Below are 25,822 nucleotides of genomic sequence, written 5' to 3'. Positions count from 1 at the left end.
TTTTTTTTTTTTTAATCTAAACAAATGATACCCTTTCAAGTTAGTTTTTAGAGGCATGAAATTAAGTGCAGTGAAAAATCTAGTTCCTTCCTTTTTAACATTAGCATGGGAGTCAAGCACAGTACTGTTCTTGTTGTAATATAATGAGATGATTACTACCTATGAAAAGGCCTTATTAAATTTAAAATCACTTAGTAAAGCAGTGTCACTTTGATAATTAGAGACRTCGCTTGCAAGAATTAGTCTATAATCAATTAATCTTTTCAACTGGTAAGTTGGGATGCACGGAAACTGTGAAATTTAAGAGCTAATCGAAGTGCTGAGGAGGCGCCGTTCTTCTTGTGCATCTTCATCCGCTGCCGGCGATTCCTTTGGGATTTGGCAGGACTGGCTGGTCGCAGGCTCCCGGTGAGAAGAGCCTTTCCTCCGGCTGGTCTTCAGCAGCGACCCTGCTTCCCTGCCCCGGTCCGTTCCCGTGCTGGTCACYGTTCTCAGCACCAGGAACTCGTTTTTCAGAAGTAGCTATTCAAAGGTGACCTAGAACTGTGTTTTTTGAAATCACAGGTTTGGGAGAAAAAAAAAAAAACACAACAGGATTGAGAAGAAATTAATGGCAGTGAGCCATCCTTACCTTTTAGGAATATTATATATTCTTCTGTGAGCTCTTTGCCTGAGAGTGCAACAGTGCAATTATTGCAGGATTTGATGAAAGGATATGTATTTTTTTGAAGAGCAGCTGATGTTTCTGTCTAAAAGTTTCCTCTAAAACAAAGGGGGGGAGGGGAGAACCTTTCAAGGGAATAGCATAAAGGCTGTTTCCCTGGAGAAATACGTGCTGTTTTCTAAAGAAGCACAACTACTGGCCCTTTTCACTGCCCCATCTTCTTCGTCTTGCCTGTTTTGTCATTCTGTTGGATAAGGGTTGTCTTTACTTGCTCATTCAGTAGTACTTCTTTTATAATAGAAGAGCAGATAAAAATATCATCAAAGTTCCTAGACTGGAAATAGAGCTGCAAATTCAACTTAGTTTCCTCTGGTTTTACAATCATTTTCAGTTGCTTGTTTAACTTAATCCCTCTTGTTGGGTTGCCTTAGTCTTCAAAACTTTTCTTGCAAGTATGTGGTGTTCTCTTAAGAGGGGAAACAATTGGACTAAATTGAAGCAAATGCAGTCTAAAATAATGCAGAAATAGAGAATTTGGGGGTTGTCRTGAAATAGTGTGGCTAAAAAGTTATTCTCCCCTAATGTGGTGGTAGCCTGTATAAGTAACTGGCTGTGTTTGCMCAGTTGTGATCTTCATGGAAGGTGCTAACTCATTTTCAGGTTAATTACCCCAGAAATATKTGTGTAGCCCTATGGATGAGTACATTGAATTTGTTAAAATATCAAAGGTACTGTATCCCGTATCTGCAAGGTTTTACCACTGTGATTTGTAAAGTTAATGTTGTTTCATACCCAAATACTATTTTAAGTCTTTATTCATGATGTAGCCAGTAGATAGGCTGCCCAATTGATTGTATTCCTAATATTTATCAATTCACGCTTTCCGTATTGCTGCTTAGTCTGAGGATTACGACTTAATCTGAGATGCAAAAAGAAGCTCAGAGGAGAGTGATTAGTTACTAGAAGCTCTCTTTCTGATGATATTTGGGGCCTCAGTATCTTTGACATAGAAGTGAAGCTTTATGCCTCCTCCATCCTGTATCAGGTCCRCTGCATCTGGTGGCCTGTCCCTGTTGTGGCTTGCACCAGTTTGGTTACCGGTCTTGAAAAATTGAATGATATCCGGTGCTTTGGTTTTTATGGTGAGTGTGCATCCTATTAGTACATAGGGAGAGGATTAAATATACTTGCACTATGCAAGCTTCTGGCTTGTACAGACTATTATAAGAAGGGATGGGGTCATTTTTAAATGCTAGTTATCTGAGGCAGTTGTGGGTTTGGGGGGAAGGATACAAAAAGCTTTTTGGATGACAATATAAATCATAGCTTTAGTTGCTCTGGAACAGCTAAAATGAGTTATCTCTACAGTATTTGAGTCGGTGTACAGAAAATGGAATAAATAAGATTTGTAAAATAGCAGAGACTGTTACTACTCACAAATGATGCTCTCCATTAGTGCTGCTGGTGAAATACTTCACTGCGTTAAACACTCTTCAGCCTTTTTTGTAGTGTGAAATAATTTTCGTGCTTTTTYTTCTTCCACTTTTATTTACTACTGCAGCAGCGACACCCTGCATGCATAACATGGAAATATTACTCTTTATCCTTTTTGTTTAAAAATGTAGCTTTTCTTGTTCTTGGAGGCTAGAAATGCACCTCCCCTCCTCYGGCCCCTTCTGCCCCTTTGCCTTGTTAGTATAGCGTGTTAAGACCGCTTTGCATCTGAACCAGCGCGCGAACGGCAYGACGCACCGCTGCTCCGCAGCGTGGCAGGCGTCGGGGACGACGTTCCTGCTCCTTGGAGCAGCCTCTTGCGTGCTTGAGAAAAACGGTGAGAGTAATCTCTAGACTGATGTGCTTATAAAGAAACGAAACCAAACCACAACAACAAAAGACCCACCTCTGACTAGGGCTGCTGGGGTTGTTTTTTGTTACTAACTGCTTTGTATAGTTGGCTTTCTGTCTCTATTACTAAAAAATTTGCTTTTTTTTTTTTAATGATTGTGTGAAAAACTGTACACAAACTGCTGTTTGCTCTTTCCTYTGGTCCAGTTGCTTGCTTTGCTGGATTTTAACGCAGCTTTTCTGTATTGTGTATTTTATAYTTTCCTTTAATTATATTTTGTTATTTATACGGTTAATTAGAGAGATAAAAGAAGGAAAGACTCCTGCCAGAATCTTGATGATAAAGAAATTTCTATAGCTCCGCAAAAACTTTGAATTTACTGACTGGGCTTTTGAGATTTCTGACACTTTTGAAGATTAATTTTGAATGGAATAAAAAATAGACATACAAATTAAATGTCTGTGTGTRTATATATATACACAYGTGCACAGAGTACATATACAGMAGAGGTATGGCTATATAGATATGTGTAGTGACTTGTAGAGAGAGATATGGCATAGGAGACGTAAAAATGTTGCTTATATATTACATAGCATAGGAGATGTAAAAAATGTTGCTTATATATTTAGGAAAGATTACTCCTTGGCTTGTCTTCCAGGCCTCGCTGTTTGAGAAATATCACTCTCGGATGAGTAAGGAGTGACTACAGCACTGTGGTCTCTCTTCCCCTTGAGTACTTGGTAGTAAAACGGGTTTGGTAGGAAGCTTCCTCTGAATTCCAGCCTGAGTTTTTTGTGCTTCTGCATAAATGGTCTAGGAAGTTGTTACGTGACGTTTTCTTTCTAACTTTTTCAYGGCTAAAATAAACACGACGATTGTTTCTGCAAGATCGCTGCTGTTTTAGGGAGGAAGATGACACAAGAACAGGAAAAAATGGACTGTCCGTTGGGATCTGTGACTCTTGGCTGGTCCCTGCTTGTCACTTCTGCCTGCAAGTTAAATGAATTGTACAGTGGGTGCCCAGTGAGTTTTCAGCATTGCTTATTGCCTTGTCAAGCAATAAGCAACTTGATATAATCAGCTTGGAAAGGCTACTGCTTGGGAATGCAGAAGTCTCCGCAGAATAGTATCTTCTTACACTCTGTGTCACAGGCAGATGAGCAAAGGGAGGTAAAAGTACTTCTGTAAAGAAATTGAAGGAAAGCTGCTTAATTTCCTGGAAATGATCACTGGAAAGTTTTAAAATACAGATTGGATGCGGGATATGTTATTTAGGGCAATTGTACAGCTAACATGCAGAAGCAAATCCTGGTTTTGATGAAAGTATTGAAACAGTATTAGAGATTGGTAGACGATATCAGGTCATTTTGCTTGACTTGACGTGATAAGCTACATCGTCTTAYGTGCTGCAGAGCTAAACTTTTCTGTTAGCCTGTGTTTGGTTAAAGAAGGGCAGTTGCACTTTTCTGTATTAAAATATTTAATATTTGTAGTGTTAAAACAAATTCCTCCCTAGGAAAAGAAAAAAGACGCTCCTCCAGCGTATTAAGAGTAGATGATTTTCAGGGGAGTAAAATTATTTGAGTGGAATATATAATGCCAGATCAGTAGTTCAACCTACATAACATAGCTTGTGTGTCAAGAGTAGTTTAAATATAAAAGTAATCCAACAAGATTCTTGCAGGGTATCTTAGTTTTGCTYGAGGCTCTTATTACTGGGAAAATGTTGACTTCAGTAAAAACAGTTTTTCTTTTTTTAAGCTGGAAAATTGTCCTCATACAATTTTACTGAAAAAATTAAGTTCTCTCTCCCCAGTGGTTTCTGACACTTCTGACAAGCAGAAAAGATGCGTAACGGGGAGACTTCAAGGTGAGGTGGTAACCAGGAAAGCTGATGTTCTTTGCTGGGTGATTTTCCTCCTCCTTTGGAGGGAAGGAGGGTTGGGATTAGACACCTTGAGAAGGGAGGCAGAGAGCCTTCTGCTTGGGAGCAGCCAGCACAGTGAGCGGCTGCAGGGGAGCACAAGCAAAGCAAAGAGGCTGCCAGGGAAAATTCGGAAACAGCTGGGAAAACCCTTTATTGTTAAATACAGCAGAGTAATGCATTTTGCTGATTTTTATTTTCAGCTTTATTGCAAGTCTGTTTTTTAAATAAAGATTGATTTTTATCTTTAACATGGAAATTAAAGTAAGCAGTACCTGATATTTTTGAAGCTGGGATACAGCAGCTTAAGCGTCCAGACTCTCTAAAGCATTGCTTAAGGACATGGAAAGCGTAGTGGACAGGTCTGAAACGTGGTATTGCAGGGACCCAGGGGACGGGATGCGYCTCCAGCACCCACCGGTATCGAGGACAGCTCGGACCCAGAACAGGGCAGTGGGGCGCACGGTCCTGGGGAAGAGCGGAGGTAACCAGGAGAAGAGTTGGAAAAACTTTTCCCCAGACATCAAGGCATCTGATAGTCTGCTCAACGTGTAAGCCTYTTCACATGTCTGGCACTCCACAATCTTGACAGTGTTCTAAGAAATACCTTTTTTTCTAGCTGTTGCTTTCATATCTGTATAGAGTGTTTGGTGAGCTGGAGCAAATGTAGGAAGGAGAGATGACCTTGCGCTTGCTTTGGGTTTCCTTGCATCTCCCGTAGCCAGCTAACAGAAAGCAGCAGTCGTGTGTGTGTGCATATATATATGTGTGTGTGTGTATATATATGTATATGTATATATATATATGTTTCTGTGCCTTTGAAGACAGTAGAACTCAGTGTCTACTATTTAGTGGGAGACTTTCACTTACRCTTTCCTACATTTATTTGTGTGTGTGTATATACATATAGAGAGCAAGCGAGCTCAGTAATGTAATCCGTTATCTATCTATCTATATATATAATCTTGAGGTTTTAGTACCATAATTCCATACTCTGCTTGTTAGAGCAAGCTTTCCTTTAAAATAGTAGTAATATGAGTAGTGGCTGTTTAATCACCTCTTCTTGGCAGCTATTTCAACAGAAGCCTTAACAGTATAATGTATTTGTGTCGGATCCTGTCACGCTCGCTGTACCAGAGTAAAGAAACTGGTATGTCATGTTTTACCARTAGCACCAACTGGCGTGCAGCAGTCTCTGCTTGAATGCATCCATGTCRGACTCTGGAAATTGGGGGAAAAGATGCATTTTAAAGACATTCAAATGTAAGGAATAGGCCAAAAAAATTGAGCCTGTCTACAGTAGTATTTGCAGAGTCAAATTTAGATGCTTTGATACCTAAGAGAAGAAAAGGTCTATAACAGATCATTTGGATAAAAAGACTCAACATTAAGTTTAGTTAAACTTCTCYTAGTGTTTTATTTTTTTGGTAGAACTAGTTTCTCTCTCCACTTTTTTTTTTTACTGCTGACAAGAGGTGGCCTTTTTTATTAATAGGTTATTGCCTGTGGGAAGTCGGTGCACATGCTAAATTCCATAAAAGAAATTCAAGGGCTCACCCACGCATGCAGTAATTATGATTGTGAGCAGCCAAAGAAAACAATAGTATAATGTATTAATTAGGATAATACAATTTTAGTTACAGATTAGATTATTTGGGGGATTTTAGAGTGTTAGATTTTATCTTCATGTGATATAGTTGTTTTGATAGTTAAATTGCTGTATTAATGCATCTTTGGAGTAGCAAAATGCACAAAATCTGAAAATCCAGTGAGTTTCGTAGCTTTAAAATTAGAAATTTTTTATTTTGATGGACTGTTTACTTGAAARTCATGTTACTGCTTTCCTGAGAAAAAAATGTGCATGCGTGAGAGTAAAGCAAATAGTTCTTGTAGCACTCTGAGTAACTTAAGTTTCATCTTTCTTATTAACTTCTGCGGTATACCAGAGTTTGTCAGAATTGCTAGTCTGTTTTCTATAGTGAATGGCAGTTCATGTATCTGTTGGTTTTACTTTGAAGCTGACCTGTGTTCTGACTTAGTGACTCTCAGCTGTGCGCTGCAGAGTGGAATTTTACTGATTCTGCTTAGAAGTCTGTTGTCATCTGTGTAGAAGTCAGAAGAAATTTTCATTTGTTTTAATGTATAGTTTAAAATAACTGTGCTTTGGCCAATTAAAAAGATACCTAGAAATTGCAGATGACTGAAGAATGTACCTATGCTGCAGCTAGGAATTGCAATATTATGTATGCTCAAGTCAACTAGTGTGAAAGTATTTAGCTTGAGTACTGGCAGCATTCAGATTAACTCAGGGGTAGGTGTGTTGGGCTGTTCTCTTGGGTGAAAGAAAATACAGTGAATCCCTTTATGGTGGATCTAAACTGATTTCTAAGCTGCCAAAGTGAAATAACTGGTGTACAGTCAAGTGCAGAAGTAGGCTCGGTGTTTCTGCGTAGCCCTGCAGTCATAGCTGGGTCCTGGCAGGCGCAGTATTGAGTGCACCTCGTCAGGCAGAACTGTTACTGCTGGTCTGCAGGATGGTTATCTAGAGCTGATGATATTTTCCTTTCAGTATGCTAGGATTTTTGTCACAGTCTATTTGGGGGGAAAAAAAGCTCAGTGAAGAAATTCACTGTCCTATGGTTGCTCCAAATGAGGTAGCATCAAAGTTGAAGTAGTGACTTAGTGTTGTGTGTGTTTGTTTTTTTTTGTTTTTTGGGTTTTTTTTTTGTTTTTTKTTTTTTTTTTTTTACTTTAAGAAAAAATATAACCCATAGAAGAGCTGAGAAGAGAGTGGATATGCGTGAGTGACTACAATGTTTTCTAGGTGTCATGCTATACGGCTAATTAATTTTGAAGCCGCGTTTGTGGGGATCACCTTCAATTTTGTGTTTCCCTGCAGCAGTTCTGATCAGTTTTATCCTCTCCATTTGGCAAGTGCGTCAGTGCTTTGTTTCCTCTATTAAAAGTTTCTGACGCATCAAAAACATGCCCTTGTATTAGTCACAACTAACTTTCAATAAATTGAATCTGGCTTGAATATGTGCTTAAATTTAAGTTTGTGCTTATACTTGTGCTGAATTGAAGCTGATAGCTATAACCACCCCACATACATTTGAATTCCTGGGATGGAGAGAGATCATCCTAATCTGTGCTTCCTTTGACCTTAAATGGGAATGAAAATCTTGTTTGTTACAAGACAATCCTTTTAACAGGAGGAGTTGTAGATTTATTTATTTTTTTTTGCCAGAGCCACCATTCACATCTAGTGTTCTTTGAAGCAGATTTCATGGGAAATTGAAAATCTTTCCTTAAGCCCTGCTGTCTGATGCTTTTGGCAGAGAGAGTTATTCCWGCTTCCTATTCTCAATATCTTGTCTTTTAAGGAGCAAGAATATGGCTAGCCAGCTCCTTCACAGGTGAACAACTAGGAATACCATTTCTTCCTCTGATATCTTATTTTGAAGAGGAGTAGTTTGTTTTTTATTCTGAGCATCAAAACTAGCTGCTACGGATGCGTTCTGTTTTTCCTTCTCTCAGTTTTCCCCTCCCCACTTGCTACTGTTGTGCTGCCAGCTCCTTCTGTTCATTACCCTCATAAATTTGATTTTCTGGTCCTTTCCTTTTTCTCTACTTCTTTTCCCTCACCCAGCTCCTTTGTGTCYCATACCTGACTGGTAGGACAAGTGGCAGCTCACTCTATAGCTGGGTTTATAGTTACCTATGCTGATGCGTGTTCATTGCTCAGATGGCCACAGCCTTGGAGATTTTTTTAGGGCTGAGTCTTTATATGTACCTTTCCTGTAGTAGGGACTTCTCTGTAGTCTCACTTGTTTCTCCAAATGTCTATTTTCACTGTACCTGTAGAAACCTCAGAATTTAAACATCTCCACTGCTCTCTAAAAATACAGATGAACTAGACTGARAGATTCAAAGTTAGGCTAACAAATGAGGAGAGGAAGAAATCATATTTATAAATCTAAATTTATTTGTAAGTATAACAATTTTATACTATTTCTATCCTACATGTATACAGACATAGATATGTACATATACACACACATTGTTCCCCAGAGAATGGAGAATCTATTAGCCTTTCTTGCCTTTGCAGGGATAACGATTGGAGCTGTGAACTGCACTACCAGAACATTTTGCACCTCCGAGAATCGCTAAGTCTACCTGTCCTATTCTGGTGCTTCAGATTTTGACAGCAATCATTTTGAGGTGGCCAATGTGCTTGGGACTTCTCTGAGCCCTTAAAAAGGGTGCCGGGCTCTCCTGGCAGTAGGTTTCTGTTGCCTAACTAGCAGCCTGTTTTGACATGCCATTCACATTGTATTAAGTTGGTCAGTGCTCACCTGAGTTTGGAAACTTGAATCAAGGCCAGATTTTTACGGTATTACTCTTTTTGCTTACTTTTTTTTCCATCTTTTTTGGACAGGCAAACAAGAAGAAAAATGCTCTCCAGTTTAGAGTGCAAATTAAGTGCTGTGCCCGTAACAGGGTGAAGGAAGGCTCCTCTGTGCATGCTGCCTCTGTCCTCTAACATTGGCTCTACGCAACAGGTAGTTCCTGCTATCAGCCAGTTAGCTGCTTCCCTCCCTCCCTCCCTCTACCTTTGCTTTCTGCTGTGATTGTACCTTTGTGTCTGTGAGGCATCTCACTTCTGGTTCTCCCTGTATGCCTTAAACATCTGCAATGCTTTCAGCTCCTGTATCTCTTAGGTTCTATCTCACTCTACCCCCAGCCTCCTGTGCTGCCCCCCACCCTTCGTTTGGGTTGGGCAACAAACAACATACACTGCAAGTATTTGTATGCACCAATTGCCCTGATGGATGCTATAACCTGATATGGATAGGAGTTTGTTTTCTTTCTGGCACTTGCTCAGTGGAGGAACTAACAGTCTTTCTCTTCTACTGAGTCTCTTTCAGTGAAACTTGAGACTTAGATGTTTTGGAGACCTTTATAATTTGTTGTGGTGACCAGTGGTTTCAAAATCCTCTCTTTCATTTTGAGATGAGAGAAAGAGGAGGAAGGTACACAAAAAAGATAGTGAGATACTGTTAGCCTTATTGCATTTTTTGAAAGCAGAGTAATCAATGGACTGAATTCACTCCTATTTTAATTTGATGCAAGATGCGCTTCCTCTTAACTTCAGTTAGTACACAAAAGTGCTCTAATTTTAAGACACAAATATTCTCCTAGCTATTCCCTTACTGTGAAAGAAAAAGTTCTTAACAGAGGATTTCCTAGAAATCCTGCTGARGGTAACAAGTGCAAACTCAGCAATAGTCATTTTCTACTTGCCATTCCTTTTGGTTGAAGGGAATTTGCAGCTATTGATTCATAGTCAGGTCCTTTTTTTTAGCAATTTTCACATGGCAACTGTTAGGAAGGGTTGGCACAGAAATGATTGTGGTAAGAGTGAATGCAGCTACTCAGCCTGGAGCTCCCAGCTTTTTGGCATTTTAAGTTGTGACTGATCATTTTGCTATGCAAAACTAGTTGTATAACAGTCTTGAGTTAGTGAAAGCAACTGGACTTTGGGTTGAATTTGAGATTTTGGTAGGAAGTCATGGCATCGTGGTGTCTCCGACTAATTGCTTCAGATTTCAGAACAGGTTAGCAGAGGACATAAGGACCTTTGCACAGGAATGGCTTTAGCTAGACAGTAAAACCATTGTGATGGTGAGTCATGCCAATRTATGTACCTAATGTATATGTATTTTAGAACTCTTGACTTTCCAACCAAATCTAAGCTGGTGACATTTAGGCTGCTGATAGATAAAGCTGTATGAGGACCCTAATTTTGGAAAGAACGTGCATAGCTCTAGCTATTACAGTGTCTAATTAGGGAAATATCTGCCAGTCCCACAAGCTCTTATGTCCTCTATCCAGAAATGTGTAATTCTTTAATTTCARTGGGTACTACTTGCAATGATAACCAGAACTCTAGGCCTACAAAAAGTATTAATTGGGAAAAGGTAAGTTTTGCTGAATTCAGGTAACCTGTTGAATGACTGAAAATAGTTCACTGTAGGTTGTGGTACTGAAGCTAAATTCAGCTCTGAACTCTAGATATATTTTACAATACTTCATTGTTTCAATGACCAATGATTTATAGGCTTATTTTATCATATGAGTAATTGCTTTAAAATAACCTTGAAAGGAGATTTTCATTATTGTTTTTAATACATGAGGAGAAAAAAAGCAGAAAAAAATCCAAAGCGSTGCTACACTGTAGAAATAATTTAAGATGAGTTCAATAGTGCTGTCAAACGTTTATGCTGTAAACAGGATTTAGACAGATGTAGTCAGCAGAAGGAGAGGATTTTTTTTGAAAATTAATAAAACCTCTCTGAGTCCATTCTTCTATTTAAATAACAAATGAGCTATTTTCTTAGCTCTCATGTATGTACCCTCAAGTAATGAATCTCATGCACTTAATGCGTGCTGGGAACATTTTTTGTTTATTAATGCCATAGAAGTTATATTCCATGTGTCTGTATCCGCACTCTCACTGGTACGTATGAATACTTGGAAAATGTCTAGGAGTAGCAGACTGCTGCGTACAAACTAGGAATGCCATGTTGATGGCGTTCCATCAACAAGAGGAAGGTCGGAGAACTGATATGTTTTTTTTTAAAGAAACATTCATAACTTATTTTCCTCTCTGTAAAAAACATGTTTTATTTTTATTCCTTTTCCTTTTGTATTYTATTTTAAAACTAATGTTTCTAATACTTTTTAATTAACTAGATCTATTTAATTTTCTTTTAGTCTGCCATTGCCAACTTTTKTTATATATTGCTTTTCATTCTTAAGTACACAAACTGCATTTTGTGATCAAAGATGACGTTTTGGGCTAGGTCCACTTACATTATTCCTAAGGGACTGCTGTGACAAAGATGTACACCCAGAAATGCAAGGCTAGRTCCAAGTGACCCATTTCTTGGGCAACACGGCAAACAAACTGTGAGGCCTGGGCTGGGGATCGAGACAGAATGACTAGAATACCCACTGCTGATTGCAAGCCAGACGAATGGGCCTTATAAAGCTGTTCGGGTGGTTAAACGTTTGACATAAGTAAAAATAATGTGATTGAAGCACCAGCAGCCTCAGTGGTCTGAGTCTGGAGTCTGTCTGCCAGGGCATCCCCTTGGCATCGCACTGATAGTCTGTAACTGGCAGCTGAAAGCAGAGCACTGTCAGTGCTGTCTCTGTGTCAGCTAGCAAACCACAAGGCACGGACACAGAGTAAATCTTTCCCATCAATGTACATGTTTGAGTAGCTGTTAATTAAATCTGATTTTGCTTTGCTTGCTTAACCAGTCTCCRGGATCAGTCAGTATGTTCCTCCTCTTCTCTATCTATTTCTTCATACTCAGAAAATGTTATTACTGCGGTATTTAAAAAAGTCATGTGCTTTGCAGATTGTGAAGAATGCTTGCCCTTTTGAAGGATTTCCAGCATTATTTTAAGATCTGAAATAATGAGTTAGAAACAAATAAGTTAAGTTCTTCCCTCTTAATATTATGAAAAGTAGGTAACTGCCAAAGATGCATGTGTATCATCTTGGTGCAGTTAAGATGTTTTCAGTGGTTATTATTTGGGGAAAGGGAAGACTGACTCTATATTGATGTAAACATGTAGCACACAAGTTTAAAAAATGGAACTCTGTTTCCCTTTTTTAAGATTTGCAGGTAAATATGTATCCTTTTATTTTTAAAAAAGGAGGGGAAAAAAGAGACCTCCACTTGATGCTGCAGGTTCCAGATTGATGTAAATCAATGTACTTCTGTTGATGGTGCAATTATCCAGTTTTGTGTTAGTGGAGAGCTTGACTTTCACAGCATGTGTGGACCCAAACGGGTCCTGTYGTGAGTCTCCAGGGAAAAGGTTTTTTATGAAGATTTGTGGCTAGTCAGACAATTTTTGTTTCATTTTTTCTATGGAGCAGTGTCAGGGTGGACTTGAGTTTACAAGGGACAACAGGAAGATCTCCAGGGCTTTGTACTGTTGTCCCTCACCACCTTCCTCCTTACAAATAGTTCTGTCCACCCAGTGTTGGTCCTTCTGTGATTTGTCCTCTATCGTTTTGAGAGATAGGATGGACTAGTGATTCTAACAGCTACAGTACAGAAAATGARTGAGTTTGAAGTATAGATTAGTGCTCTGTGAGGTGTAGATAGAGGAGGGGTAAGTGGACTTGCTRCAGAGAGAGGCCTGTGCCCTGTGTTGCTCCTGGACATTAATTTTCAGTGCTGAAATAGTCTGTGCTGGCTGAGGTTTCCATGTTAGTTATGGTGCAGGGTACTCAGAGACTTTGAGGGCTTTGTGCCGTGGCAGCTGCTGCTGCTGAGGGTCCRTTGGGTTGGTCTGGACCTAGAAGAAGGAAGGAGAATATCTAGTCGTTCTGCTGCTGAAAAGTAGCTGCGTCTCCGTGCAGCCAAATTTGTAGGATGGATATGCTTCATGGGCTTACAAAAAACTCCCTTTCCTAGAGTAGGGTGTTTGCAGTACACTTTTTCTGAGGACAGAGTTGTTCTGTGCTTCACTCCTTTTATAGGGTAAACCCTGGGACCTGGAGGTCTCTGGAAGGGGATATGGGTAGGGGGAGGCTTTTTTTCCAGCTTGGACGGAACGAGTGATTTTTGTGTTGGAGGCCAAATCTGAGTTAACTGGGATCAAAGCCTAACTACAATGAGATTAGTATTCGGCTCATGGTATTTTAAATGAAAGCACATCACTTAATAAAGAARTGTTCTTTATTTCTGCGTGTTTACTTCAGTTCGTGAGATGATCGTATGTAACAGAAGATTTGGTATCCCTTAAACTTGTWTTTGTATTAACTCTATTTCCAAATAATCCTACGCTTGCTTTAAGTCTGTCCAGTGCTAATGTATTTAATTTTTGAACAGTGAATCACTTTATTCAGTCTACAGAATGGAAAAAAGTAGAAAAACATTCATCTCAAAAGAAAAAAAATCAGATTTATTGCACAATTTCTTCTCAATAGCTACCCATGCTTAGCTCAAATTACCTTCTGTATATAAGAACTGTCACACTATTACCTTAAATGCAATTTTACCTCTAAATCTTATCCGTTGATTTTTATATAAGTTATTTTGTGATAGTCAGGAAAGCAACRATTGCTTTTTTTCAAGGTAAAATGGCTTTTAAGAAGAAGGTGTTGCCTACCTGTGTGTTTTTGAACAGGAAGTAACAGAGTAATTGTAGAATCTTAGTCATTTCATTAATAAATACACAGTAATCCATTTTTGAATAAATACTAGTTTTTAARTTACTCCCTTTGAAAGAAGCATCTGTTTTTTGTCTGTTGCATACTTCCAGGTTTTAGGATGAGACCTCCCAGAGAAGGTATTGGACATGTAGCTTCATGCCATTTAAATGACTGTGTGTGTGTATGTGGTTTTTTTTTTTTTGCCTCACTGTTAGCCAGCAATTGAAATCACATAAAGTTTAGATACAAGCCCTATCGCAGAAACAGCGAACAGTAAGAAAGCTGGATTTTTGTAAGTGCTCGGCTCCTGTTTTTGTTTACRCTGGGTTCCGAGCGCTGCGAATCTGCTGCGAAGTTCTTCGACGGGAGAGCCGCAGGGAAGCGGGTCTCAGCGATCACCGTCCCCGTAGTACAAGCGCACAGCGTTGATATGCAAAGCGCTCTCCTATCTCTGGGTAAATCACAGCGCTCACCCAATCATACTCACRAATGGATTCTCAACACGTGTTGATTTTTCCAAGGAGGATTTCTTTTTTCTTTGATGTTAATATCTTCATTCTGAAAAGAGAATTTGATTTTTCAGGGTGCTTATGTGAGCAGCATAGATCTGTATTTTCCAGAAGTTTAGCTATACAAACCAGAATATGGATTATTTATTTATTTTTAACTTTGATGTGTTGCTGACTTGAATCTGCAGGGCAATGGGAGAGGTATCTGCTGGGGAGTGTCCATTTGAGGCATGAACATGTGCATTTATAAATATGAATATGCTTGCTTTTCTCTCCCCTTACTGCCGCTGTGCAGCCAATGCATCTCGAGTTATTCAGTGCTGAAGGTGCAGAATACGCTAAGAAGGGTTTCGGAATAAGCGTTTCTAGTGTAGGCATGTTATGAGCAAAGTATTTCGTTTGGTGAGCCTCTGTGAACCTTTTCAAGAGGAGTTTGCTTGTCATGAGGAATTTGCAGAAGTTACTGGAAAGTACAGATGGTTGAAAAGTGAGAATAATTGTAGTGATAGAGAGTAGTAAATYATGTTCTGGTATGGAGATAAAAGAGGTTCCCACCAAAATTTTCCTGCAAAGTGTCTTTTGCCTTTACAAAGAAAGAATTTTGGATTTTCTGCACCAGATAAGAATAATTCTTATAGTCTAATCCTCCATGACTAACCAATGTCGGACCAAAACTGACAACAGGTGATAAAATAGTACACCTTTTTTTTTAGAGACCAGTGGCAACTATGTCATTGCGAGTAATCTGATAAGGCRATGATTGGATAGTATGTATTTTGTGTCTATACTTAAATTTGGGGGAGCTAGAGAATGGAGAAACATGTTTGTGTCCATGTAGCGTATGTGTTTGGTGGTGGGGAAGCAATGCAGGGGACACACTGACACCTGGAAGTTTGGTAACTACTTYATCCTAGTTTTTAAAAGGATTCCTGAAACTATGGTGTCTAATCTAATGTGCGTGTGACCAGCACTGTGTTGAAGCTTGCCAATATATAGGGTAAGTATTTGTCCTCCAGATGGAGGAGAAGATGATATTGCAGCATTGATGAGATCCTGTGTGTGGTTATATCCTTGTTGCTCAGTTTTGTGACCATTGCCTTTATATGTGGGGAAGATSCTGGCGTCCTACTGATGCATTGAGGTCAGAAATGTACTCATGTACTTTGCTGCGTTCAGTCTATGTATGCTGGAAGTGTTTTATTCTTACACTAGAAATCAGGTCTTTTCAGGATAGGAATAGATGCCTATTTCCTGGTTTTTGGTCATTTGTCTATGACCTTACCCTTGGTGATTCAAATCCAAGCCATGCTTACGGTAAGGTTTATGGGGTAGCTTTTTCGTGCTTTGTAATTCTTTGCATGGTATGCTGTTCTTTCCTTTTGCATGGATGACGCGTTTTTCTTTTCAAGATGACTTTCATGATTCACCTTAGCCAGCATGCGAAGTGAGCTTCAAACGTTGTACCTGATTTTTTTCCCTTTTGATTCAAGGGCATCTTCCATGTGTAGAATGCTCTAGAAAGTATCTTTATACTGGAAAAGAATTATTACTATCTTAGGGTAGAACTAGTCTCTGAAAAAAATTAACTTCAGTTCTGAATTTTGACAGGTGAATTTATAGCAAACTCCTTCCAAGCAGTAGCTTTCTGCAGGATTGCACTTGGAAATGTAAATGTGTTATTTCTGCCATAGCTTTTCATTAATATTGTACTGATGAATTTAACCTACCAGATACATCTTTATAAACACCCTCATCTTTGAGGGTAGGATCACAGAGGCACTTATTTGCGTAGCGTTCACTTCTYGTGATTTGGCGGTTTAGCAACGGTTGAGCAGAATAATGCATCCTCCTGCTTTTTAGCAGGACTGCTCCATGCCCGTGTCTTGGTAAGCTGCCCCAGAGAAGAGCTCTTCCGTGGTAAGGAACCAGCTTGCTTCCTGTAATGGGTAATCCCAGGATATCTGCAGATTGTCATGCTATGTTCCACTTCTCAGGCTTGTTTTTATATTTTCTTGCTGTAACTGAATTAGAAGCCTTAAGAGCTCTAATTTTCTTGCTCTGAATGAATTAGAAACCTTAAGAGGCCTGGTTGTTTTGTGGCACTGCACCCCTAAAAACTCTTCTACGAAAAGATAGTGCAGAAGCTCAGAGTGAAAGCAATTTTCAGAGAACAAATTGTGCAGCAGTAATCTAGTTTACTCTTCTCTGATGGGACAAGATCAGATAAAGTGAGTGGTTCTGTATTGGATTGAGATGTCCTTGTTCTCTCCCCCTCTACTGCCCTCYCCTGCCCAAAGAGATGATTTGATTTATTTTCTCAGTGCTTTTATTCACTTTTGTTTCTGGAAGAAAACATCTAAAGAGTGTCTTTATAATGTCTGTTAGAACAAGTACATCAAATTTGCTATTGGAGGAAATACAGTTTGAGAACATTCTAAAGGCCCTGAGTTATGCTTGAGCTCGTCTATTGATCTGGCAGCCCTATAGCTGAATTAGATCTAGTTGTTTTTTTCATTGTAACTATTTTAATACAGCAAGGAGAATTCTTTATTTGCAGCAGTATGGCATCTTTTCAACYGTTCAACGTTGCTTTGCGGAACCTGGAAAACCGGTGATAAGGTAAAGATATGACGAACTGACATGCACAGGACAGATGGACTGACCTGGGTGAATGAACATGCATACATACACATGCACATACAACACACGTAAGCAGAGCTTAGTAAATGTGATTATAGACTTATAGATCAATTGTAGGTGCTTGTAAAATCATAATTCTACCTTTTGGTACTCAGGGYACCAGAAAATTAAATTATACATATGATACAGAAACTTCTTCTCCATTTTTAAATAATTTCTTGGATAAAATTTTATTAGACTTGGTTGTAATATCCTAGACTAAGGTGTGAATAAAAACTAACGGCCTCAGGATGTGTTCTGTGGCAGGTTTTTGTATTGTTTCTTAGGCAGAAAAGCAGGGTAGTGTGTAAAATACGTTAATCTGAGCCTATTGTGTTATTTGGCAGGGGGCCACAGAGGGCTGTCAGCACAAGTAGGTGCAAATTAATGTGGCAGTTCTCATGCTGGATTCGCGCTGCGTTAATACAAGGCTTCGCACTAGATAATGTGAATTTTGAAATGTGAGTGTAACACATTGGACTCTGCAATTAGAGCARCTCATCGTGACGATTGCCATCGTGCCTGGGATTTTGGGCCAGTCAAGTCACCTTGTTTAGCATGCTGGGTTTCTAATGAAATACAGACAGGCAAACTGGCACAAACTAGACTTGCAGGTTGTTGTTGTTACGGCCAGCTGAGGTGAAACAAGCAGCCTCCTGAGGAACCGCGTGAGCTTAATGGATGTGCGTGGGGTGGGCAGCATGGGTGGAGATAGCTGCTGCATGAGGATTGCAGCTGTACCTTGTCTGTAAAAGCAAGGGCACAGGGGGGCCCGCAGGAGTGTAAAGATGGTATGAAAGAACAGTAAGGATCTGTGTCATTACACACTGTGTATTTATTTTATCAAACTTTTATTATGCTTTTGTTTTCCTCTTATTTCCTATGATTTAGCAGTTCCTGAAAACTGTGTCTATTGGTATTTAATGTGTAGACAGTATATAATCTGTATGTTGGTTGGTTGCATTTGTGAACTGACAGGATATACATATTTTTCAATGTTTTAATCAAGATGACAGACCCTAGATGGTGTTATTGCCCCATTAAACCATATACTCTACAAGCAGGGGGAAGACCTCGCAATCAGAGCTCTAAATCAGCTTTGTAGATTTGCCTGCCTGAATTTTCAGTGTAGGTCAAGCATGCTGAGATCATGAAGCCAATTCCTTAATTTACAAGACAATAAATTGAGCCTCTCAAGCAACGAGAGGCATGGTACATGTGAGTGCCATGCAAGTGTTTGCCAAAACTGTATGTGAACATTGTACCTTAAGTGCAAAGAGTTAACACTGTCATACTATGGTTTGCTTGTATTTCTGCATCTTCATTTTTAGGATTTCTCTGCTGGTTTTGCTGTGTTACTGTCTGTGCACTTATTCAACCTCTACCTGTTTTATTTGTCACTTAAGCTGAAAAAAGGGATGGGAAAGTCTATCTAGGAAGAATAACCTGGGAAACCAGGTGGGATGTGCATGAGGGACAGCTACCGAGCATCCTTAGAGACCACGACGGTTGTGTGGGGTTCAGGCAGGAGAGGAGACATCACCTGTACTGCTGTAGTTCGGGACTGCAGCAGGCAACAATTTCTGTGCTTTAAGAAGAGGGTGGGCAAAAAATGAGGTGTTTTACCTCTGCCATGAAGAGGGGCTTCAAGGTAGGAAGGGCCTGCTTAGGCCTAGTTTAGTTGCGCTGAAGGCGAGCAGTGAAGTGAAGCAGGGTTATCCCAGCTTTCCATCGTGGCTGCTGCTGGGTGCCTTGTGGGTCTCCGGGCTCTTTGGTATGCAGTGTCCTTGGATCTGGCCTCCTCTGGGCATCTTCAGCTTTTGCCAGTCCCACAATGTAGCAGGAAGGAGGATGGTAAATGAACTCTGGATACGTGGTTTCGATATAGTGACGTTGATTCCTGTTTTTGGTAGGTATTTGGCAAAGTACGGTTAACTCCTTTAAAGACTGCATTAAAATTTAGGAAATGCTGAAGTGCATTTAAATGCAAGGTCTGATAGTAAAATAAGTGGATGAGTAAGACTCCTTGTAAAATAGCTGTTGAGATTCCCCCYGACATGGACAAAGCAGTAGTGGGGATGTAAATTCAGAATGATTAATTTTTACAAATTTGGCTTCCCTTGTTAATTCAATGTAAAGCTATTCTTTAAAAAGATCTTACTCATTTCAGTGTTGCTGTGAAATGCAACTGCTATAGTGGTTGGTGTCTGGAATCGGGATTCGTGAATGTGACTTCTGTGTCCGAGTGATGCTGAATTTCTTTTTCATCGCTGGTAAATCACATAGCCTCTCTCTACCTTCAATCTGTGTTAAAACTCTACTTTGACATAACTGTGCCTCTGCCACCATATTTCTCACAATATTTGGATCTAATTTCATAATTAGTTTTACATAAAAATATATGCAGTTAATCTGTATGCTGAGTAAATATATTAACACAATTGAGCACTGACATAATATCCTTGCAACCTAATTGATTTCAGAGGAGTTGGAAAACCAAATTCTCATTCATTTTTTTCCAACTATACAAACTTTACATAGACATTAAAAGATTATTAACGAGTTTTGTGAACTTTTGCTTGATCACTGTTGGATGGTGTCTCGGTTCTGTATTGAMATTACAGTGATTTTCTAGTGGAATACATATGCTTAAATTAATGCTTGTCAGTGTTTCTGGTAGGCAGAGAGACTTCAGTGACTGGAAATGCCAAGCTCCTTGAACTAGTGTATCTCATATCTATTGATGTGATTTGCTTAATGGGTAGCTTTCCATTTCTTAAACAAGAGAAAACCCTATCTTATACTTTAAGGCTAATATTACAAAGCTATTTAATGCTTTCCAAAATTAGCAAACTGTATTTCTTACTAAGTGAAAGCAAGCAGATAGATGGGAAGGTGATTAATAATAGCAATAAACGATGGAGCTGAAATTTTATTTCTTTCCCAACTGTAGAAGCCTGTAGTATATAGTGAGGTGATCTTAATTTTGACTGTCAAACACAGGTGTCTCAGCTGGATTTCTTTACATAGTATCCAGTGTCCACTCTTAGAGTGCTCTTCTGTGTTGAGAGTACACTGTTTGTCTCGGTTATTTCTGTCTTATCTTGTACCTTGTCAGAGTTTGGACTGAGCTGCTCCGGTCATCACGGTTAGGAGTTAATGTGGCCAGAGTGCATGGCCAATAACCTGTGGCTGAGCTCAGGCAAGCACTGTAAGACAAGTGACGATGCCAGGCAGCTTCTGCTCTTCCCTCCTTGCGTGCCCAGCAGAAGGTAAGCGCAGTCCGCTCCTTACCTCGCACAAGTGTTTCTTAAGAAATTTCTTTAGTTTTCTGAAGAAAGCATTTAAGTACAGGATGATATGGTTGAAGTGATACTAAATCAATGTACTATATTGAAGTTTTTGAACTCTGTTTGTCCAGAGTTGCTATTGTTTTGGCTGGGATAATAAAATTGCTGGTCATGAAAACACTTTCAGCTGGAGTTCTAATAACCTGTGGGCTGTGATTTTAACAGCAGCCCACCTGACACTTCATGTGAGAAACCACAGGCTACTTAAAAAAAAAAAAAAAAAAAAAAAAAAAAAAAAAAAAGAAAAAAAAAAAAAAAAAAAAAAAAAAAAAAAAAAAAAAAAAAAAAAAAAAAAATCAGAAGTTAACATATTTAGAATGATCTTAACTAGCTTGCGCTTTTCGTCTCTGTGGACTTGTTCACGCTACAGCAAAAGCAAAATTCCCCCAAATGCGGGATCTCTGTCAAAGCTTTCTCAACTACTGCAGATACTAAACTGCAACATGAAGGTGTTATCCTATGAACACTTGGCCTTTTGTGTTTTGTTGCCTCTTGTGTGTAAAGCATCTTACCAAGCTGGCGATTCCACAGGGTCAGAGCTTGTTATTCGTGACTGGGGAAGCAATAACACATTAAATGAAGGAATCGTGTCAGGTGTGACTACAAAATGTACAGATGCTCTTTTTTAATAAGAGCRTGTTAATAAAATTATTTTTCTGGTCTCAAGCTTGAAGGAAAAATGCTGCTATAATTTGTACTTTTTACAAACCTCATTAATGTCAAGTATTTTGCTGTATGGGCTGTTAAGCAGATGGCTTATCCTGGTATAGATCTCATTAATGAAGTTTTTGATGCCTTGGTACTCTATAAAGGAGACTTCATGACCTGTCAGTCATCTATTACACCTCTGTTATTCAGTAGAAATATATTGCTGCTTGGGGTTTTAATAAGTGGTGTTTGCTGCTCAAGAGAGGTCTCTGTCCTGAGCAGGCTGGCATAGGTCTCCGTTCGGAGTTAYGGTACCGTGGGAGGTGGCATAAAGCGGCAGCTGGGTGCAAGGGAAGTGCAGTTCATCTCCTTCCTGCTGCAGGCAGAGGTGGTGGGAAGCTCTCCGAAGCAGAAGCGACAGTTGCGTGGAGCTCTCGCTCGGAAAGCTGGCTGCCACATGCAGCGGGAGCGAGGACCGGAGCGAGCTAGCCRAGTAATTCTTGTCGCTGGGAGTTTCTGGACAGAGCTGAAATTCTCCTTCTGGGTCYGAGTCCTCCTTCCTTGCCAGTTCATTTGCATTGTGAGCACCTGGTAATCCAGAAGTTCAGCTTTGTTTTTAAGAGCTGAGCTGCCTCAAGAGGAAGACTACTCTAAGTACGAAGCTCTGCATTCAGACTCTGCTAAATGCTATGAATTTGAGACTGGCATGTTACAGAATGGTTTTGGAAGAAACGGCTTGATTTGGGTTAATTGGATGTGTTTACATGAACAGTTATTGTTCATACTACTGTAAATCTTAAAAGAGCTGTTAGCATGTTAGGAAAATTATCTTTAAATTTAATAAATATACCTTTTGTGTATATAGACACTGAAAAATAGAGACTTATACTGTTTGGATCTTATCTAGAGTTAAACCCTCTGGCTGATCTGCAATGCAGGAAATTAAACTTGACATTTCTCCCTATTTCTCAGATGAATTTGTCATAGTTTGCTTTAGACATTATTATTTGAACTTTTTTTTATTTTTCAAGGTCCAGAAATGCGTGGTTGTGCTTTGTCATTTTTTACTTCTTTTTTGTAATGTATCATATGATTTCCATCCCCTATTTAAACACGGTACAGGTGCAAACAGTAGTAGCCAGCTGGCTGACCATTCTTGCTGGTGCTGAATACAAAAATAGGCTTTTGTTACTAAAAGAAACTTCATTTTAGAATGCAGATTTCTGTTTTAAAGTCTGTAAATCTGAAAGTACTGTCACAAATGCTTGCTTACAAATCCGTGTTAGGTGAGCTCATCAGTAACTGTAAACTGACATCAGTCCACTAAACTAGCTATGGTGATTTTATGATTTTTTTTAAATAGATATACTTGTCCTAAGAAGGGATGTATGCATTGTGTGGTGGCACTGTTAACGTTTTGGAGTTGAGAAGAAAAGTTAAGTTCTGTTGAAGGATCTTAATATTTTGAGATTGAACGCCTTTCAGAAAGAAAAGAAATCCAAGATTATGTGTTTTCTGTGAAAGAAAAATCCTCTGAGCTGCTGCAGATGTGTACATCTTGCAGGTCTTGTAGGCTCCGACTTCAAAGTGTTCCTTCAGGTAGGCAGGGTACCAAAGACCTTGGTGACAAGYTAGGAAGAAACAATTAAAATTCCATAAAATATTTTTCTGCCTTTCACCAGACCTTTACTAAATTTAACCTGTCTGCACGGGACTTTAGATTTTTTTCATGCTCAGCTTTAGAGAGGCTGGAAGAAACTTAAARGGTACAATTTTTTCAGCAGATCTGAGAATTTCGTGTTTGAAGGGAAGTTTTTTTTTTTTCCTTTCACTGCTTAGCTCTTTGCATGTGTAGAAGAGCTCATCATAATTCCTCACAGTAGCTATCTTGGTAGCACTAGGGGAATTGCTTGTTATGCATACGACGTTCGTCTTCCTTCTACCTCCTCCTCCTATCTGCTTTTTTGTCTCTTCTGTCTCATCATAGTCTTAAGCTGTGAGCTCCTGGGGCAGGGAATTTACATGCTACCTTGCACACTTGACTCTCTAGTACTAATTCGGGCATCCAGGAGTTGCCGTGTCTAAAGAAATAAACCCCATGCGTAGCAGCTTGTATTTTTTTTTTTTTCCTTCATATTGAAGCAGAAATTCACTAAAGGTACCTTTTTAATTCTGGTACTAGCTTGCCCCTTTTCTACTGGACTTAATCTTCCTGAGAAATACTCAAATAACGTGCAGCTTTACAAGGTTGTGWAGGCTTTTCACGAGGTAGTATCAAGGCAGATGGCAAAGGCTCTRCATAAATCTAAGTTGCTTGGTTAGTCTGAAGTACTGTTCTCTCTGAATATACTGACAGAGAAACCCGTCTGGCCAAATTATTTGCTCAGTAATGGTTTAGATAGTGTGAGTGTATTTGTCAGCATCTGTTGCAGCACTAAAATATATGTGTGGTTTTAGCTTTGGGAGCCAGTGGTCCTGTAAACTTCTGGTACCTCTAGCCTACTATTTTCTAAATGAGATTTTTTGCTCATTTTCCCCTGTTTTTACATAAGATTTGTGAGGAAAGGGCAATGGGGACTTTATTGTCTATGAAAACCACATGCTTCCTTCTAAAGGCTGATGGATATACTTTTCTTTTGTAACTCTGCAGGAGCTGGACTGYGCAAAGAGGTTTAGCGGAGAGGCTGGCTGGGGTGTACGGGGACATAACGTGTTGAGGGGACCCTGCAGTAGCACCAATGCGTTTGTTCGGTGGCTGACTTCTGGAAATGGTGCCTTATGTCACCTTATAGCACCACGTCTGCTGCTACCTTTTAGCATGCTTTAAGTAATGTTACAAATTTTAAATGCATCGACAAGTAAAACATTGGTTACGAGGTATAAAACTGCCTTTAAAAGATTGAAACGGCCAGTCTGTGCTCCATTCCTACGGCCTTCTGCTCAGGGTTTAGATACGAGCCTTTGCTCTGAAAGCTTTTGGGCCCTAGCCATGAGATATTCAGGGAGAGGGGAAGCTGCTGCCTTGCACTTCAGTCTTGCCAGGTGTTTTTTACTGAGGGAAACAGAAAGATGATATATATTTTTCCTCTTAATTTTAGTTTGCCTTGTTTGTTCCTAATTTTCCTTAGCAGATGTAACAGATTTTAAAAAGAATCTATCAAGTAGAATCAAACTAGTATTCAGCAGCCGAAGAACTTAATTTGTTGTTTTTCTTTGGAACTGGGTCTTTGTCATACTGGTTGAAGCCATAGTCCTGCCGAATGACGAGCCCTGGCCCTGCTCCTGTGCAAAACGAGTGCGATGGCACCAAGAGTGCTTGTTCGGAAGATCATTTTTAGAGCAGACCTAAGATGCAAAGGAAGCTTATCTTGGTCTGACCCAGGCTGCTGATGAGCTTTTACTCCTCTCAAGGTTCTTAGGGGGACTATTAAACTGTTAAAATACCCTAATGAATTTTCTAAAGCTTCATTTAATCTAAATTGAGGAAGGGAGAGAGGAATGTGTATCTCTGTATCCAAGTAATATGACTAGTGTCATATCACTGTCACTTCAAAAAAACACCCCTAAAAGAATACCCCGATTAAACTTCAGCTTCACTTGCAGGCTCTGAAGCTTTGGGGAAAGGAATAGTTTGTGCACGTCTCGAGTGCTGCAACCAGCCCTCCAGAGAGTTCGTCCGGCCTCGGAAAGGCTCAGACTRGTTCTGTGCCTCTGTTGCAGAACAGTGTTTTTTTTTTTTTTTTCTCCCCCCTCAGCCCCTTCGCCCACACTCTAGTTAATGTACAGGCTGTTCTCTTCATTTGCTTTGACCCACCAAAATCAAAACTTCACAGTGAAAAAGAGTCTAGTGAGGCCAAATTTAAAGTATCYCTTTGCTTGGGAAAACGTATATATCCTCCTTGGAAGTCATGCTTGCAGAATATCRATGTGGCAGATTTCCAGTATAATGAAGTGTTTCGTGTGGGTATAAATACAACTTCTCTCTCTTGGGTTTTTTCTCCTACTGTATATCTATGGCCACAGGTTAAGAATCCAATTAAAATATTGACTGTAATAAAATTAATATACCCTTGCACTGGAAATGTCTAACACAGAGGTTTCTAAGAGAGTCCTTGACACCTGTAATCTGCACTTAATTGGAAATTGCTGAAAACATGAGTGTGTGAAAGGGGGTGAGGTATGTGCTTTTGGTGGTTGGCTTGGTTAGCTTGTCTTCTCTGGCAGTACTAAAAACCATAAAATTYTTTCTTTTCATCTTTAACCTCTGGCCTTCACTAAGATGTTGCTGGCCTTCCTAATCAAACCAGAGTTTCACGTAAACTGGCAGTCAATACCTGAAGAAGTGATGCTTTATCAACAGGGAGAAGTAGATTGTGTTTTTACTCTCCTGGTTTTTGTTTCTGCTTTGTCTTATTTTGCTTTTATTCAATAAGACATAGAGGACAAAAATGTAATTTGGCTACAAACTACTTCTAGGAAGGTGATATATTACAAAAAAAAAAAAAAAAAAAAAGAAAAGAAAATACTTTGCAATAAAAGATTTTTCCTTGCTAGAAGCATCAAAACTATGGGTATTTTCACTGAATATCCTGAATAACACTAGAGTAAACATCAATGTTAGACATTCTTACGTGAAATAAGAACTTTCATTTACTTKTTCCCTCCCCCCAGGAGTGTAAATATCTCTTATATTTAAATGTAATTACATTGTTTACAGTTTTACAGTGATCCCTGGTTGTTCTTGGTACAAAAGATATAATAGGAATGAAGGAAAGCATTTTTTTTCCATATTTGTATTTTTTTCTTCTCTAATTCACTGGAAGCTTAGGCACACAAAGACATAAAATCATGCCTTTCAGAAAATTCAGTTAATGGTTTCTGTTGTGTTTTATATAATCTCCTAGTGTGGAAAATGTAATTTCCAACTTTGAACCGTATATGTAGCGCGGTGATTGATGCAG

At 39.3% G+C, this 25,822-nt stretch overlaps 1 protein-coding gene across 1 annotated transcript in view; it reads left to right on the top strand.

Moving 5' to 3' along the window:
* Positions 1-25,822, top strand: part of SPAG16 (sperm associated antigen 16) — a 355,243-nt gene that overhangs the window by 115,283 nt on the left and 214,138 nt on the right. Inside the window, exon 11 of the mRNA XM_085299542.1 lies at positions 4,381-4,388. Within this exon, the coding sequence (XP_085155668.1) occupies positions 4,381-4,388 (8 nt within the window). The remainder of the gene's footprint in view (positions 1-4,380; positions 4,389-25,822) is intronic.

This window comes from Rhea americana, unplaced genomic scaffold (assembly GCF_003343005.1).
Source record: "Rhea americana isolate MKP2758 unplaced genomic scaffold, rheAme1 scaffold_15, whole genome shotgun sequence".
NCBI lineage: Eukaryota > Metazoa > Chordata > Aves > Rheiformes > Rheidae > Rhea > Rhea americana.
The sequence above is the reverse complement of the archived record's forward strand: the minus strand, read 5'-3'. Positions and strand labels throughout refer to the sequence as shown.